At 40.0% G+C, this 19,656-nt stretch overlaps 1 protein-coding gene across 9 annotated transcripts in view; it reads right to left on the bottom strand.

Annotated features, from left to right (window-relative positions):
• Positions 1-19,656, bottom strand: part of FGGY (FGGY carbohydrate kinase domain containing) — a 364,704-nt gene that overhangs the window by 77,262 nt on the left and 267,786 nt on the right. For all 9 annotated transcript variants that reach the window (XM_039887657.1, XM_039887684.1, XM_039887635.1 and 6 more), the window contains 2 exons: positions 6,900-6,974; positions 940-1,060 (listed from right to left, as the gene is read on the bottom strand). In XM_039887657.1, the coding sequence (XP_039743591.1) occupies positions 940-1,060; positions 6,900-6,974 (196 nt within the window). The remainder of the gene's footprint in view (positions 1-939; positions 1,061-6,899; positions 6,975-19,656) is intronic.

Here is a 19,656-nt window from a genome sequence, read left to right as displayed (position 1 = left end):
GGGTCAAGTCCTACCCTACTTCCATCTCCTTGCCCTACCCTGGTGCCTGGCCACACTGGGATGGGTCCTAGGAAGGGAACAGCAGTCCCCAGGAGACACTGGGAGAGAAAGGAGTAAGAGGGATAGGACACCAGGTCCAGAGGCATGGAAGTACAGGCCAGCCTCTGACACCAGCAAGACTCCTGCCAATGGGGCCCAGGGGTCTGCTCTATGGATCCTGCTCACTTTGTCTGCTCCTATCACAGAGGGATCAGCCCATTACTCTGGATTCTCTCCACTTATGTCATGATCTCTGATTCTGATGAGCTGAGAAGAAATCACAGGATCGTGGGGGCAAATTCCTATCTGCAGCCAGACCCACAGTTCCCATAGCAGCCGGGCTCTACATTTCTTCTTCAAAACAGTTTCCTTATCCCTTCCTCCAGATCACTTGCCCTGTACCGTCACAGGTCCAAACCAGGAAGAAGAGCCCCACTGCGTTTCCACAACACTTTGCACTTTTCTCAGTCGGAACTATTGCCACACTAGAGTTAAGGAATCTGATTGCTGTTTGCCTTCCTCAATAGGCCGTGAACTCCTTGGGGGCAGACATCCTGTCTTACTCATCTCTGTATCTGCCAGATTCCTCACGATGTGTAAATCAGAATTGGTACTCAAAACTGTTGAGTAAACGCTTAAATTAGGATCTAGCCCTTGCTGACCTCTTCTGTCTCGTTTCTTGCCATCATTCCATAGTTGGATTCACATCAAAGTCACTTTCCCCATCATGACTACAAATACACCAGTTATCTTTAAAAAATACATTTTGACATAGTAAATATTCAAAATAATTTGGCACAGCATATACATCCTCTTATTCTCAACCCTGTCTAGATCATGGCTGCAACCATTCTCTCTGCCCAGCCTAAGATGACCTTCTCCCCTCCTCCTCAGACTTACCAGTAATGTCTGCATGCATTTGCACAAAAAGGGGATTCTTGCTCAGGCCTCCACACAGGAAAAGAGTGCTGATTGAGTGCCCTGCTCCCTGCATGGCTTCTATAATGAGGCGAGTTCCAAACTTAAAGGGAAAAATGGAAGAAAGCATCAGAGTGATAGCAAAAGTAAATGATATGGAACATTCACTAAGTGTTTAGCCAGTCCAGACACTGCCCTAAGAGCTTTATATACACTATCTCAGAAAGCTGAGACCCAGAGAGGTTAGGTTGGTCCTGATCGCACAGTTCATGAAGTCACAGAGTAGGAATTCCAACCTGGGCCTGCCTGACTGAATTTCCTTTTAATTATTACACCATTTGCTTCTATGAATTGCTACAAAATACTGATGAAAACAAATGACAATGCCAACACAGTTAATATTAATACAGTTCATTCAAAGCAGTATTTGATGAGTGTCTGTTATAGCCTAGATCCTCTATAACAGGGGTCCCCAACCCCTGGGGCATAGACTGGTACCAGTCTGTGGCCTGTTAGGAACTGGGCTGCACAGCAGGAGATAAGCAGCAATTGAGTGAGTGAAGCTTCATCTGAATTTGCAGCCGCTCCCCAGCGCTGGCGTCACCGCCTCAGCTCCACCTCAGATCGTCAGGCATTAGATTCTCATAGGAGCACCAGTCCCTGGTGCCAAAAGTCTGGGGACCACTGCTCTATAAGGTACTGGCAATGGAGCGATTTGCAATACTATTCCAAAAACAGTGGTCGTTGGTCCCTGAGTCAATCTTCTGTGCCTAAACAGGAACTAAAGACATTTGTTCCTTGAAAAAAGACACTGACAATTTCAGCAGCAGAAACACGAAAAGGGGGCTCTAACTGCACAGAGAAGGCAAGACACAGAATTCAGGCTGGCAAAGGGCTAAAATGGCCTTTGCTGTCACCTGGAACCAGGCAGTGGTTCTAATAATGAGGCTTCCAGAGCGAGAATCCATTCTCGGTCAGTCCTTAATGATCTGGGATGACGCAAAATCACATGCTCTAGTTGGCTCAAGTCTTCACCATATTTTTATTTCAGCCCTATGTCTTACTATCTTCTTAAAATGCATTATTCTCATCCTTGTTTTGCCGTTTACTAAACTTGGTAACAAATGTTAAAGCTTGGGAAGAGCACACTATCGTAAGGTCATCAGGCGAATCTTAATGTCCGATTCTTTAGTTTTGGCTAGAATATTCTAATAATTAAAAACCATAATTTATTTAGAAGTTCAAAAACTAGAATTCCACAAATCATAACTTATTTGGGATAAGAATTAAAAACATAGAAGATGAACTGTGATATGGGCTTACGAGGCAGGAAAAGGTTTCTTCGGTGGCGAAATAGACCTGAAAATGTTTAGAGATTGAGTAATTCTGGGAGACGACAAAGTCCTAGGTGTGAACATGGGAGATGCTAAAGCAGACAGAAGAGAAGGTCAAGGGAGACTGGAGGTCAAGGATCTGAGACACTACAGATGGTGCAGCCACCAAGAAGAAGGAAAGTTTGGGCTGGAGAGAACACATGAGCCAATATCACAAATGGAAGTGTGACAGCATTGCTGGCAAGTTGGTACCTAGTGGGTATAGAAAAGAAGACGATAGTTTAGCTTGAGGGAATGCCAAATCAGAGGCTTAACCAAAGTAGAGGGTTTGAGAAGTGATCTAAATATTCCCTTGACCCCCAGAGGGTAGAATATAGGGTAAGTGAAGCCCCCTTTAACAAGGCCAGCTGGAGAGCTTTATCCTGGGCTGGAGGTACCTCTGGGAGAGGGAGTTTTCTATAGGGTGGTCTGGGGGATGCGGGGTTGACATCCTGATTGCTGTGAAATAAATGATGAAGGAGATGGGTAGTTCAAGGAGCAGACCAGTTCCAGCCCAGAGGTCTCTGGGTTTTGTTGAAGCTATTAGTGAAATCTGGTAAGAATATGGATTCGGTGAAATGTGGGCCGCCAAAGATAATCCACAGATGTACTGGGTTAAAAATAAAAATTAAAACATGTTGTACCATATAAGGCCAGATCCTGCTTATTGATTATGGCTGATTACCCCCAGATGTTCTTTCTTAAGCTTTTTTGGCGGTCATGAACTTTCTTGAGAAAATAATAAAACCTATTGACCTCCCCAGAAAAAAGTCCAAAATGGTATTATAAATAGTTTCAGGAGGTCTACAGATGCCCTTACATCCACCATGGTTCATTTGGTGTCCACGGAATACAGGTACTCTAAGTCTACTCTAGGAATATGAATCTGTAGTAGCTAAGATTATGACATTTGAATTAAAAAAAACCTAGGATGGTATTAAGGCATTTCACCTATTTCTCGAATCAAACCTATACCTAACCTTTCTATGACTTAATTCATATTTTTAAATGGGAATAATAATACCACATTCGTTCATTTGAAAATTCTATGGATTGTCAGAAATTTAAAAAAATTTAAATGTGGTCTTAGACTTGGTGAAACACTTAACCCTACCTGTAAGGTAGACAGTGCATGTAAGTTTGCAGAAGAGTGTCGAGCACATGAGAAGTGTTTAGAAATGAGTCATTCTGCTTATCAACTATATGCTAGGCACTCTGCTATGCACTCAACTGTCATCTCTAACCTAATGACAAATTCAAAAATTGCATATTGCTACCCTCATTTAGGAGTTATATAATTTGCCTAAAGTACAACAGTCTGTAGGAAATGCAATGCAAAATCGATATTTCTAAAACCAGGGACCTGGGGCTCATAAGATTAGCAGGCCTGAGTTGAGGGTAATACAAAGCCCACTGCCTGGGAAAAGGAAGGAAAGACTGGAACAAGAGGCACTCCCTCGAGAGGGGCCGTGACAGCCTGTCTCTCTCCTGTGTGGCATTGTTGGCTGGAATTTCCCACTTGGGCTGGCGGTTCGTTACAGGCCATTCCCTTTTGGTGTCCCAGACTCCACTCTGTGAAATGCTCCACCCTCCTTAAATGCCCCGCCAAAGGGCTTTGTGCTAAAATGATTCTGTGCTCACCTTTCTGGAAAAAATGTTTTCACAGAGAAATTTAAATTAAAATTAAGCCATTCCACTGGGAATGTACAGAACCAAATGCAAATTGAGAGACTTCAAATGCAAATAGTACTTTTTAAGGGTCTATTCTGAAAAGAAAACTATAGATGAACAGGCTATGGATAAACTGGGTGTTTGACAGGTCTTTCAATGAAGTTCAATCAAGAGAGAATTTTACTTCATGGAGGGTTTCACACAGTCCCAAGTTAACTCCATTACAATATCTCTTCAATTTCATTCTATTTCTACAAAATACCAACCATAGATATTACTATAGAGAGGAATTTGTTTCAATTTAACTTATCAACAACCAATAGGTGCTATGGCCTTATTTGGAGCCAATGAAACAAAAAAAATGTTTTTTTTCAAGTTGAACATTATGGGAAAATATCTGCTACCAGAATGCTTCATTAAAATGCACATTTTTGCCTAAAAGATCTGCACACCAAGATACTTGTGCAAAACAGACTGTACTCACAATTCATTTGACTCCACAATAAAGTCTTCTTAAAAAAAATCTCAGTCTTAAATTGGCTTCTCTTTGTGACATTTTTATAAACGTCATTAAGACAATGGACAGAATAACTACGATAGCTTTTACTACATGATGGCCCATTACATACAGGATTGATTTTCCAAGTGTGTGGTATTTGGGAAAATACAGCAGGCTCTCCACCCTCAACACGGCCTGCATTATGTGTATCTTCATTTATACATTCTTGGACTTCTACTGCAGTGTTCTTACCAGGAAAGGGACCTCTGTGAGACAATCCTGGCCAAATTAACAATGTTTTCTAAAATATGCCAAGTCAAAACTGCCCTTGGGAATGCCTGGAAGCTTATTGTATCTAGATAGCTTTAACAAATAGATAAAAGAAAAATGCAGCCTGGTAACCTGGAAAGCAGAAGCCTGGGAGAGTGAGTCAGATAGAGGTTCAAATTCTGACTCTGCCGTATACTACATGTTTTGACCTTGGCAAGCGGTTTCCCTCTGTGACTAAAATGAGAACAATCTCACCTGCTTATAGGTAACTGTCTTAAGCCACAGATGCCTGGCACAGAGAGTGGGTATCGAAGAGAGGTAACAGTCATTATCACCACATGATGGTGCCCCTTGGTCCATCTTGTGTGGCCTCATTCTTCATGTCTATCTCTTAGCATAGACTCAGAAGGATGAGCATCACCCAGCTCTGGTTCACCAGGATTATTCATTTCAATACAAGCAATTCATTCCACTATAAGATTTTCCATACAATGACATTAATGAATCAGAAAATAAAAGAAAGTTCCTCAATATATCATATATCTAATTTTTAAAATCCCAGCTCTGCCCCTTACTAGCTATATGAAACTGAGCAATTAACTTCAGTGAGGCTTAGGTTTCTAATCTGTGGAACAGGGATTATCATACCTACCTCAAAAGGTTAAGTCAGATAATGTGTAAAATATTTAGCACAGTGCCTGGCACATGATATCCTGAAACTATATCATTATCATTACCATCATTACTATAAAATAGGATCACTATATATATAATTGTTTTTACTACTGATGCACAGTTTTGTTCTCCATTTTCATCTTATTAGTCACTCTCTTCATTTTGATAGATGTCAGAATTATCTGTTTTTGACCAATTCCCTATCATAAATAAGGCAGGGTGATTGATTCCACTGAACTAGCCAAGCTATTCAATCAATAGCTTCAGAAAAATACAGCCAAACTGGCCTATAAACTAAACTAAACAAACAAACAAACAAAAACACTGTTTAATCTAATCACCTTGTCTGATTCCATACTCCTATGTAGTTGTACTAAACACTGTATACTCCTTTAGTGGTTGGGGAGTTCTGTTCTCATCATATGTACATGACACCTGGACATATCGGAACATAAGAAAAATACTTTTGACGGTGATATAGATATAAGAAAAATGCATGTAGTTCTATTATTTGAAGCACTAAAGTTATAAAAGAAATATGGAAAAACAATAATTGAACAGCATATAAATACGTCCATAAAGCATTAACAAAATCTTTGTTTAAATGGGTATTTTCCTGAAAATCAATTTTGAATACATATTTAGTGAACTGATTTTTCCTTTCTGTTGGTCCTCATTTTCTTTCCAGAGTGGCCAAGTCTCACTAGATCAACAGTGATTTTGGGGTTCTCGCCAGCTCTGAGATCCTGAAAGCTATGACCCAATCTGCCCAAATGCACTTTCTAACATGTGCACACATATAATCTTCCGTGAGTGATTTCAAGGTTTAGAACCCTCTTACAGCTCACTCATGGGTCACTTCTAGAGAATAAGACTCCTTAGACCACCATGTTCGAGCTTTTAGGATTTTGTTTTCATTTTTGATTGATCTTTGGTTTAGGAGCTCCTGGTACTTTAGATTTATAGTCTCACTCCCTAACCATCCAAACTGCTCATTTAAGCAGGTGATTATCTAAAACCAAACACTTTCATGTTTTAAGGAAGCTTACTATTAAAAAAAAAAAAAACTCTTTAATAAATCTTTTTGCCAAGTGAACAATATCATGCATTTTATAAATCTGGACATTCTTAATACTAGTTTTTCTTAATGCAAGCATACATGGCATCTGCTTGCTTGCTTCCATTTAATTGAACTTAGGAGGCAAATTAGACAAATGATAAATATGACATTCAAAGACTTTAACTCCTTTCAGCTTCTAGCTATTTGAGGTTATTAATAAAGCAGGTGAAAACCGTCTAGACTTCCTTCTGGACAGACACGCATCTCTTTTTGGCAAGCTCCCTTTTAATTAAGAAACTCTGTCACAAAAGCATATGATATATCTTGGGGATAATGTGGTCTAAAGTTTATTGATACCCTAAGTCTTTTTAAAAATGGCATTAAAGTGTCTTACAGCAATGGCTTGAACTGTGGCCAGGTAGAGAATGGCGAGATCATCGAGGTCCTGAGACAGTTTCAATCCGGTGACCTGGAGGGATGAAAACAAGAAAAGAAGATGATGGCCAAAAGGAGCTGCCACAGATAGAGTTAGTTCCCATGAAACACGTTCACATGTTTTCTTGCCGAAACAAGTTCATATGCAAATCCCCTTTTTGTGAACAGAACGTGAAATGAGTACTAAATTGTTTAATCTCCAGACCTGGGAAAATCTATCCCTTCTTAAAAGAAATTCCTTGTCTTGAATGAAACAAAAACGAAACAAAATAAATACTGTTGGAAGGCTGTATTTGATATTTCTTAGCATGGAATTGTATTTCCTTTTTCTTCTTTAAAAAAATGTTCTTTTATTGCAAATATCGTTGGCTTGCAGAAATCAACATGTAGTAATGGCATTCTAGTAAAAGGTGATCTTATTCTGAGTTCTGCTACTTTCAGAATTCAGTGTATCAGCATCCAGGGAGTATTCAGGGTAAAATAATAGATCTCCTATAAATGTTATACCTACTAGGAGATAATTTAGAACCTGTGGGTTGCAAGGGAATCCTATTCAAGTCAACCAGAACCACATGGTCGTATGGAGTATGTCAATCTCTGAGGGATTCCAGAACTGAACAGTATGCTAGATTAGAACGCTTTCAAGACTTGTTCACAGTCCCACTTTCACGTCTCCCATTCATTAAAGTATTCTCTTGGGACATTTCTAGAGGGTTAAGACAGCGGGTTTTGTCAAGTCTAGCCTAAAGTTTATGGGCATCAATACCAGAGTGCATTTTATATTTTCGCATTACAAAATTTAATTCACCCAACATACATTTACTTAGGGCCTACAGTGTGTATGGTTCTGAGTTCAATGAGGTAGTGATGTGCAGCTTGCATTACAATAGGGGAGCTGAGTGGTCTATTCAGACCCCTTTCCTTCACCTTCCAGCCCCACTTATTACTCTCTCCAGATTCCACCCCAAGCTGTGAAGGGGCCAGTATTGGTCTGTTGGAAGGGTACAGACACCACTCCATTGCCCAAACCAGAAACTTGGGAGCACCTTTCCGTGACTTTTCTCTCCCTTTCTGTATTTAGCCAGTCTCCAGGTCTTGTACATTTGATCTCAAAAATCTCTTTTGAATCCATCCCCTTATCTCATCCTCACTGTCTCTCACTTCCTTAACCCAGGCTACTATGACGTCCTTCCTGATTGCTGAATTAGGCCCGGATCAAATCTCTCTGTTTCTAAGGGTGCTCCTCTCTAGGATCGAGCTAGTGATTATTCTCAAATGCAAATTTGATCATGTTACTCCCTGTGAAAAATTCTCCCCACTGCCCTTATTTCTAAGCAGAAATGCCTTTATTTCTGTGTGTTTCTTCTCAGGCTAGCCCCTGCTCACTTCTTCAGCACCTGTGTTTGCCCTTCCTCACTTAGCATCCTATGTTCCAGCTCTTCTGGATACTCACCTAAGTCTGCTCATAAGGGGATTCCTGAATTCAGTAGAGCTACCTGCTGATAAGTTTTCCTTGGCAAATAATCGGGCAACTAAATAAAAACAATGGCTTTGATTTTAACACACAGGAGCATGGAAGGTTTCAATGAGAGACCAGAGAGGAGCTCAGGGGTTGCATCCTCCCAAGCCAATAACTCTATGAAGGTACATCTCTCATAAAACTCCCCAGAGACCTAAACATACAGTAAGCACGCCGGAACTAGGAGAGAACATGCACAATGATGACAATATAGAAACTCGTTTTATAATCTTCCTGAGGAAATAATTTGCCTAAGGGAACACAGAGAATGGAAACCAGAACATAGGTGTTCTGACACACTTTGTTATTTACCACAGAATCTTCAACACTAGCACTGTGCCTGGCACATAGTAGACACTAAGTTAAGACCTGCTGAATATGTAACTTAGTGACAGTTCAACGCTCCTTTTTTCTTTTTGTATACCACTCTCTCCGAATATCATGTCCTTCTCTGACAAATTATATGATTATGAGAGGACAATATTTACTGCCTCGGCTCCTCATACATTCACAAAGGGGAAGAGTCATTTGTTCCATGTCCCAAGACAGAACACTGGAAGATCACTTCTAGTTGCTCACTCTATGCTCCCAACACCCCTAACCTCCACATTTACCCTTCCTTATCGGAGAAGTGGCTTATAGGAGATTGGGGTAAAAGTTGAATCCCTGCAGTTCATACGGAGCCGTTGTGTGAATTAGAAAAAGGTGCCCCCTTCAGGTGGATTAAATACATAAGGCATGCCATCTGGGAGAATTAATTACAAAAAGGAGCAGAGTGACAGTGTTTCAGTCCTGTCATATGCTGCCTCGGCTGAATATCTTGTGTGAGCAACCAGCACCAAGGCATTTAGTGGTCCCAGGTAAAGATCATTAATGATCTCTCTCTCTCTCTCTCTCTCTCTGGTCTGGCCTCAATTGCATCTCCGTTGTTGGTCTAACTGGGAAAGCCAACTGGGCCATGGCTTACAATTCTCTTCCTGAGCCAGTCCAGGAGGCAGGCTGCCTCAGGCTTCCTCTCCCTGGTCATCAATGTGATGTGAATTAAGCCACAATCCTCTGTGTGTGTGACTGGGTATGTATATGCTTGACAGACCCACATCTCCATCCAGGTTTGTCCTAAACACCAGATTTAGATAAATTGTGATGGTGATGGGGGAGAAGGTTGACTTCGTATATAAGATGCACTCCCTTATCAATTTATTAGGAACTCCAGTGCACTTTATAACACTGATAATGTTACTGGTTCTGATCTCCTACTCAATTAGTAAGAACCCATAAGAGAAAAGAGGTGTGATATTGCCAGATTTAGCTTTCTTAATATCCAGGAAATATTCATAAGAACTTCCAAAAATTACTGGTATTCAAGCATAAAGACATCATGGATCCTTCCCTAAATTTCTAGTGCCTCCAGAGCTTAGAAATCATAGGGCAGAAAAGATAGTTTCTTTTAGCCAGAAACCAAGAATGAGATAATTGATGTAAATGAGCACTAAATTTAACTCTAGAATTTTCTAGTAGCTATGTTAAAAAAGGGACACATGATGAGTGACATAGTTTTATTTTTTTCCTGACAAATAAAACATGAGAGAAAACATTATTCCTGGGAAGAAGGTCCGCAGTACAAAGAGGAAGCAGCCATTTCCAGTTCTCCCGCAGCAATTTCCAACATTTCCTCACCACTAGCATCAGGGCAATGGAGTTGAAACGTGACTCAATAAAAGACATTTCTCTCTAAAGTGTGAAGTTACTATGATCAGGGTCCCTGCTTCTTTCACATCTCACCTGATATGAAGATGGAGACACAAGAAGGGTAGATGATCATTAAGTCCATTTGATTCTCTCAAATACCAGGGACGTTAGCCCTGCCTTGGCAAAAGTAAAATGTCAGCCAGCCCAAGATGGTACTTTCTAAGGAATGCCAACCATGTAGACCACTCAGGAGGCTACAAAAGAGCCCTTAGGAAGCTGTCTTGGTAAAGAGGTGGCAACAGTACCCTGGGAATGCCAAGGACGTCCTGGGGGAGGTGCAGCTTTGTAACTAGTGAGAAAGCTGGGATAGGGAAGATGAGCTGACATCCCAGGCTGAAGGCCGACTTGTTCCATCATTAAGAGGAAGTGGAAGGAATGTGTTTATAGATGTGCATGTGCCTATTTTGAATGTTTGGGCAAGACGGTGAAATGTATGGGGAAGCCCCATGGGACAGCTGCAATGGTAAGCACATTTTATTTATTTTGGCTATTGTGTAATGAGGACAACTGTAAGAGAAAACACTTATAAGTAATATTTAGAGATGTGGGAAAGCTGCACTTAGCGACCAAAGAGATGTGAATTGAAATTGATCATTTCAATATCCTAGGTAATGGTTATAAAACACTTATATAAAATGGTTATAGGATTTTCGAGCTTAGGAATGTAGGTGAATAGAAAGATGATGAGGTCTGGAATAAGATACCTGGGTTTAAATTTTGACATTCCCCCCAACCACCTGCACGATAGCACGAGTTTTTTAACTTCAACTTTTTTCATTTGTCAAATAGTAATAATAATACCTCAAGGCATTTGTGTGAAGATTAAATATCACTTTAAGAGTGGCTTACTTTTTTAGCAAGCTGTACTGAGTTTACAAGAGCTAGTGTCAACAATGTGTGCATAGGTAGCACTTAAAAATGTTTTTTCTTTCCCTTTCTCTTAATAAATGTACATCCTCTTCCTCTTGAATGCAGGAAGGGCTCAATCCCATTCATTAATTGGAATAAAGTGATAAAGCATCTCCTTCAACGTGGTATGGGTACCTCCAGGGTATTAATGAAGGTCACTGAAGACTGTGGCTGCACAAGATGAGAAGGCAGGATAGAATGTATGCTGATCATCAGCATCAAGATCATGATGTTAAAGGTATGGGCATCTAGGGGTGTGGAAAAGCAGTGTGTCCCTGATGAGTGCCCAGGGATGGGACAGTGGAGGACCTACTTTCAAAAATTCTTTGGAGAAGCCTTGGTTCTTATCAACCTACACACTTCCACTCACTCTGTGAATATGACAGACAGGTGAACTTCACCCTGCACTTCAGCTCTTCAGCTTAAATCCTGCTACCACTTAGTGGCTGTGAGAATTTGGGCATATCTCTTAACTCTTTCCTGGGATCTCAGGTGAATATAGATTTTATGAGATCCAACTCCAGATTTACTGAACCTTTGGTATGCGCTCAGCAATTTGCATTTTCAGCAAGGTCCTGATACACAATAAAGTGTAAGAACAATTGTCCTAAATCTTGGCAATGGGACTTATAGTTTCATAGACCTTAAAATAGTTGAGATTAAAAAATGTATTAGCAACTTAGTTAGCTAAGTTTTTTCTTTGTCAGTTGTTAAAGGAATTGAAGTGATTATAAGGGGAAAAAACGTGGTGGAGGAGGGATTAGATATAGATTCTCAAGTGGTTTCTAAAAATTACAAAAAACACGAAACAGAATTCCCAGTCCTGAGATTTATTCTAGAGTCATCAGAACTTGATGGGGAGTATCCACGGAATTAGTCAAAAGTTTTCAGAACGCAAAGGAAAAGAAAAAATGCCTTGTTTGCTCAGGCAATAATGAAGGTGGAGCTGATGGACAGACAGCGAGGAAATGAGGAGGATCAGAGAAAGATTTATAGAAAACCTCTGGAGAGAGGACAAAGATGGGAGAACAAGGCTGAGATATCGGCAGCCTGGAAGAGAAAACAAACAAATCTCCCAGACAACAATTAGAAGTTTCAGTAATTATCAGGAGTCGAGGCTGACATTTGGTAATGCATAAAACGAAGTGAGATTTGAGGAATGCAAAAACAAATGTGTTAACACACTGTAGTAGGCAGAATTCTAAAGATATTCTCCCAAGATCCCCATCTTCTTGTTACTCAAACACTAATCTAAACATTATTATAAAGGGACTTTGCAGATGGAACTAGTGACTAGTCAGCTGACCTTAAAACATGGAGATTATTCTGGATTATCCAATCGGACTCAATGTAATTGCATGTGCTCTTAAAAGCAGAAGAGGAAGGCAGAACAGTCAGTCAAGAGATATGGTAAAAGAAAAGAGGCAGAAGAAATGAGGCAGAAATGAAAATCAGATTCAAAGCATGAGAAGGACTTGATCTGCCATTGCTGACTTTGAAGGTACAAGAAAGAGACAAGGAGCCAAGAGGTAAGGGTGGCCTTCAGAAGCTGAGGACCCCGGCCTGACAGTCAGCCAGGAAACAGGGGCCTCCTACAACTGCACGGAGTTTAATTTGGCTAAGAATTTGAATGAGTTTGGTAGATTATTCCCAGAGCTTGCTGATAAGAGCTCTTGGTTCTAGTCTTGAGAAAACTGGAACAGAGAAACCTGCGAAAGCCAGCCAGGGCTTCTAATTTACAGAACTAGGAGAAAATAAATTTAAGTTTTAACTTTGTGGTAATTCATCAAAGCAGCAACACACAACTAAGACACACACACTGACTAGATGATGGGCCAGCACTGTCCCTTACAACCTTGTTCTATTGGTGAACTCCAGTCCATTTGCTGTTTCCCAGACGGACCGAGCACTTCACACCTTTGTCTGCTCTGCTTCTGAAGCTCTAAATCTAAGTTATTTTAATATGTCATGTACCAGTATCCCAAAGCTGTTCTGGTCAACTGTCTTGGCCCCCACCTGTATCATCCAACCCTGTCTTTGATTTATACAACTCTTCAGATTCCATTCTTCGTCCTCTGGCCTCAGTTCTTTCTCATTGTTTATCTGTCGGGCCTTCCTAGCCGACTTCTACCTAATTCACTCCTCATTATGCACTTGGGCAGAACTCCTGTCCATTATCTACCCCCTCCCCCAGTACTACTTGTTTTTTAGTGTATATAGAGAAGATAGAATGTACTAGGAAAGAAAAGTCTACCTCTGTGATATAATTTAAAAAGTCAGTAAAATGAGGAAGAAATATGGCAAACACACTGAAAATAGAGCAAGAGAGTATGAAAATACAAAGACTTGTGTGTTTTCTTTTAAATCTTAAAACTTTTTTTCTTTCAAAGAACATCAGTGACCGTGGTCTGAATTGACTAGGATGTAATATAACTTCCCATCTTTTCTGAGTAAATAACTTAGACTTTCTGAACCATAGTTTCTCCATTCTTTTAAATGGGAGCAACGACACTGCCTTGTAGGGTTAATATAAAAATTGGTGTTGATGCATGTAAAGCAGCTACCTTGGTGCCTGGGACATCGTGATCCCTGAATAAATGAGACCTATTATAAATCACAACACTAGCTGCTACATTAGTTACTTCAAAGGGAAAAAAAAGAAATACACATTATCAGATAACCAGTAAAATGATACTGAGGATATTAAGCTTTGTTATAGGATTTGATTTTTCATAGGCAAAAACAATATGTAAAAATGGCTAAATAAAACAGCATTAAATCATAAGAAAAACATCAACAAATGCATGTCAAAGAGCCCACATGTTTCCAAAGCTTATAAATATATCACTCAAAAGCTGCTTTAATTTGCTCACGTACTTCCAGCTCCGTCATCGATCACCCTATCAGAGGAAGCCACAAGGATACACCCTCTGGTTTCTACTGAGCTCTTACAAAAGTACTCATCTGAGTTGCTGACTCCATCCACATCTGACTCTGTTTAGTGCTGCCCATCTCTAGCTAGGAGTTAGTCCTCTGGGAACTGGCTAAGATCTTGTAATGCTTCTTTCCTGACTCTCTCCCCGTTTTCCACATGCACACTTGCTCTGTGCTTGCTTTGAAGAGCTTTTGGAGCAGCATTCAACCTCTCCAGCAGTTTGAGCAGCATATGGCCTTACGTTAGAAATCACAGCTCTTCAAAGAACCAGAAAGTAACTTTCTGTTCTGCAGAATGCTGTATTTCCAAAACGAAGCACAGAAAACACGTTTCAACCAATGGTGAACATGGTGTGTTCTCACAGCCTGCTATGTCTCTGGGGTAATTTAATTCTTTGAGTGGGTATTTCAGGAAAATAATTTTTAAAAAACCCATCAAAATGAAAAGGTCATATTAATTTGAGAATAACAGAATAACAACTGGTCATATATACAAGGAGGTAAGGACTCTTTCAAAACTCCTATAGCACTAGCTGTTTTGCAGGTACACCAAATTTGAGTTTCTCACTATGTCGGTGGGGAAATTGAGGGCCAATCACTAATCACTACACCTGTATAAAACTTGGTTCCTGTGACAGACCAAGTGATTGTTCAGCTTTTCTAGCTGGTTGTTGGTGGCTATGATTTTCATGGCTGGTGAATCCGGTCGGTCCTGAGACTAAGGTGGACAGCTCATGATGGGCTGCTCAGAATTCAAAGGGGATACTTATCATCTGGCTGGCCACTTTGTAAACACGCGAGTAAGAACCACTAAGGAGCCACAGATTTAAAAGCATTTGCTGTTGCTGTCTGTGTACTATGTGACAGTCTTCCCATTTGATTCTGACAATGATGCATGGAAGCCTGTGTCTTTCCCGCTCACTGACAAGCAGACTGACTTCACAGAGCTAACCTCAGAGGTCATACAACTGATACACTTTCCAGTCAGGATGCAGATGCAGGTCTGACAGCAAAACCTGGGCTCTCTTTACTAGTTCACAGGGGTAAAACTATCCAACAACCATTCAATATAAAAACAATCACACACCCAAACAAGCATAAACCATGCAACGATTCCTGATGGTGAGAATTTAGCTTCATCTGTCTCCATGTGTGACCATGTCATGTTTCTTCACTTTAAAAGTAAGAATTTTTTGTTTTGGTTTGGTTTTAAAGAAACTATAATCACCAGTGTTAAATGTTTTGACAATGATTGATGGCTGTTACCCAAGCTTCTACGTCGTTTAAATATCGCATGCGCATTTCTTAGCTCTCCATGCCTCATTTATTAAGTGGAAAGGAGAACTATTTACATAGTTGACTACTTGGTCCAGGCATACTATTAAGCTGTCCACCCCCTAACCTCCATCTCTTTTTAGCCCAATGCTGTAGGTTGACACTTCATCACCAAACAAAATTAAATAGCTAGTCACATGGCAGGGAGCCAACTGTTACCAGATCAAAAAAAGAAATGATTCTATCAAGCATAATGGAAGGATGCCTGGTGCCCTGTTCCTGCTTACGAGGGTACGCACCTAACGTGCAAGTGTTTAGAGCCAAGTTGAACCAGGCGTGACAATTACTTTTGAACTCTGAGTCAGTGAGGGTAGGAAGGAAACTGGAACCATTACTGAGAAAAGACAGGGTCAGAGCTTTAATTCAAGGACCAAAATAAAGAGAAAAATTGGAGAAAGAGTGAGAAAGCTGGTGGTCAGAACAAAGGAGCAAGGACCAGAGTGAGGAGTGTGGTTCAGCATTAAGCTGTACGTGACATAGGAATTTGGACTCCTTTTTTATAGTCCTCAGTACACTTCTCGAAGTCCAGAGTTATGAGTTAAGGCAGCCTCATGGGGATAAGAGCCCCGAAAGTCAGGATTCATGTTTTTATTGAAGCTCTGCCATTTCTTGGTATTGTGAACCAGGGCAGGCCACCATTCATTCCTCACTTGGCAAAGAAAGATTAAAATAATTGCTTAACTATAAGCCAACAGAGACATGTCCCTGTCTCTGACCTAGGCACTGTTGAAATTTAAACAGTAAATAAGCTATAGACCCCACCCTCAAAATGTTTTTCTAGTAAATTTAAAATATATGCTGTATCTTATGACAGCTCTGATCTTATTTTTCTTCAGTAAAAGTTATGTTTATTGCCCTCGATGCAGGTTTTAATTCTATTTAGTATTTTTGGTTGTCTTTATCACTTCATTTTTTTTTTTCTATTCCACTGACTTTTCTTCCAAACTCATTTTTTCCTAATAAGTTTCTACCTTATTTCATAGAGATGTGCCTTTAAAAAAATCCCATTGACTATGTCGAGGAGTTTTTAATATTTTCTTTTGGTTTCAGTAATAAATATTTTTTAAGAGGCCTTTCCCTAAGTGTTCAATACGGTATCTCTTTTTCTTTGTATGCAACATGGTTTTCCTAATGGACTCGCTTTATTATTTTTTTATTCATTCTAACTAGAGTTAAACATATTCAGTGTTTCCCAGCATACCGTCCTCATGATTTACTTCCAACCCAACTCACTGTAGTTTGGATTTGCCTCTTCAGATCTACAGCTAGTTGCCAATTTCGAGAGGCTAGCAGTTTCTATTTCGTTGGCCAGAGGTGGGTCACCGCTGCCCAGGTTTCTAATCCTAAAGCAGCAGTCATGCAAAACTATACCCCTCCTCCAAATTCACAAGGTTTTCCTGTCTCTGCCTCGCTAATAGATTTTTTTTTTTTTAACTCAGGATCCTTAGCGTGCAGGGCAGCACCACCATTCATCCTAGATCAGACTCCCTGCTCAGCTGGCTTCTTGGGTTGGCAGTTTTCTAATGGACTGAACTGAAAGAGAAGATAAGATTCAAGTTGTGTAGGAGTTCTGGGAAATTCAACTTGCTGGCTGCTTCCAAAAAGCAAAACAAAACAAAAACTCTTAACCGCAGTAGCAGGGTAGAGGGATGACTATCCTCTTTTTAGCCTTAAACGGGCCTTGCATTTTTAAGTGAGGGAGCAAAAGGTGGAGATGTCCGAACTCTTCCAAGGCTAGTGGTTTACTATGCTCATATGTCATGTACTACGGTTATCAAACAAGTTATATTTAGTATTTTAGATGCTGGAAAATATTCCCAGATTCTGAGAATGCCAATTCAAATTTTCCTAGCTGAATGTCATCTTAATTGTCAAAGTCAGAATGAGTTAATGATTTTTCTGAATCTTCACCGGTCATTTTCAAGTGAAATAGAGAAAGGTTGTATGAGGCCTTGCTAACCAAATGCCAGTTTTTAAAAAAATTTCAAAGTCAGATATTTACAGAGCACCCCCTTCAGCTTACATCGATGTTTATATTACAGGTATCATCACACTGTATAATGATTACACACACACACACGTACAATAATTATCTTCCCTACTTTCATGTGAACTCAGGACAGGTACAGTTTCTTTTTTCCTTTGTGTTCATAGTAGGTGAACAACACTTAATGAATGAATGGATGTTTAACAAAGTAAGAGACAAGAGTCAATGGTGCAAGAGCAAAGAACTAAGAGAGCATAATGCTGCTGAAGCCGAAGGAGAATAGGGAGTGGTTCTGAGAAAATATTTTCTTATTACCAAGATAAAAAGCTAAATGCAACCTATCATTGGTAAGACAATGATATAAGAAGCCAAAATCATTGACATTCATATGCCATGCTCTCTCCTCCCCTCCAGAACGCTGCATATACTATGACTTCCCTGGCCCCAAACCCTCTTCTCACTTCACTCAGTGTCGCCTCCTAGTTGAAGCCTTTCTTGACCAGTGAAAACAAGTTGGGTCTCATCTTCTATGCATGTAGGGAGCCCTGGACACTGAATGGTACCTGGAGCTTGACCCAGTATCCCCGATGCTTGTTTATATATTGCCTGCTCCCAACACAGTAATATTCCCAAGAGCTGGAATTATGGCTACTCTTATTCCTACTACCACCTATAACAGGGCCTGTGTTTGTTTGTTAAAATAATTGATTGACAAATGTGTCCATAATTAAGATAAAATGGGAGCTTCTTCTCTGAATTTACCTGGGCATTAATATTGGTATTAAATACTTATCATATGGATAGTAAGAGTAGCAACTAATCCATTCAGTATTGGCAAATTGTTCATATGTATTTTTTCTAAAAGAATGCAAGATCTCTTTATTATCTCCATGTTGACTATAAATTATCAATAAGTACACATTAAACACTTAGTATGTACCCAGAGAAATGTTTCGAGAGCCCAAAGAAGAAATCATATATGGTTCTTGCCCTACTGGGGTTACCCTGACAATTCTAGTTGCTATGTACACATTTTATCAAGCACTGCCCTCCTTTCCCTTGAAATATGAATGAAGGAATTATTGTACCTTACTGTGTCTACAGCAGTGCTCCGCATATAGTAGGTACCAAATAAATATTTACTGAATGAGTGCTGGAGACAGTAGTCATTGTAGGTTCTGACAAAAGGATAACATAGTTTTCAGGATGATTATTTTGATGTTACCCATAATTGGATTGAGGGAAAGAGATCTGGGGGAAATTTTTTAGCTCAGAATTTCCTTCCTTCTATCTTATCTAGGTCACCTTCTCCTTCCAGTGCTGTGATGTAAACTCATGAAGTGACAGCTATTCTAATGTTAGCCTAACCCATGAACAGTTATGAAAGGAAAACAGTGATAAGAAATATCAGGTAATATATGAGGTATATTTATAAACCAGTGAAACTTTAAAGGAAGCAAACATAGTAGGATATTTCGATATAATTGGGCATATTTCCCCATGTAAGAAATCTCCTTTGGTGAGTAAGCACTTATTCTAATGAGACAGGCATTCATAAAAATACTCCAGGTCTCTTTTGGAATTACATTCTGCATTTGGGCTACCTTTATTAGAATTCTTAAGTCTTTGAATGTTGGGCTTAGTTTTAAGAAATAGACAAAAGCCACTGGGAGACATGGCACCTGCCATGCTGGGTGTTGAAACTGGGTAGACAGAGAGTGGCAAGGGGAGGACCCCAAGAGAATGACTCTAGATCCAGATCATTTTACTATACAACTGTGCTTTGTTTTGGGGTTATTTTATGAACTGGTCAGGCTTCTTAACTTCTTTAGCATTTTAGGTGCCTAATGTATTTGGCTTCTGTTATTTGTCTTTAATTGACACTCATTTTTGTACCCATACAAAAATGTGTTCTTCCCCTAACTTCTGTCTGCATCCAGAGAGTCAGTTATCCGAAAGCATGGCTTTCTAGCTGCAACCTGTGGCCACATGGCCCTCTCTGGACATTTCTCCTTCTGCTTCCACAGGCCAAATAATTTTTGTTGTGTGGGCACACTTCACAGACTCTAGACACACATAATTTTTGCTGTGTCCAATTTTCTTTTCTTTTCAACTTGACTCCATTTTTTTTAGCAGAAGTTGATTATGTCAACGAGGTAATGAAAATAAAGATCAGGTCTTCCCGTTGGCATCATAAAAATATTTAAAACCATCTCAGTGAAATTAATCACAAACCATAGAAGTGAGTCTTGAAGGGCTTCGAGCCAGCAGGCCTGCTCCATT

Source organism: Pteropus medius, unplaced genomic scaffold, assembly GCF_902729225.1.
Source record: "Pteropus medius unplaced genomic scaffold, Ma_sr-lr_union100, whole genome shotgun sequence".
In the NCBI taxonomy this organism is placed as follows: domain Eukaryota; kingdom Metazoa; phylum Chordata; class Mammalia; order Chiroptera; family Pteropodidae; genus Pteropus; species Pteropus medius.
The sequence above is the reverse complement of the archived record's forward strand: the minus strand, read 5'-3'. Positions and strand labels throughout refer to the sequence as shown.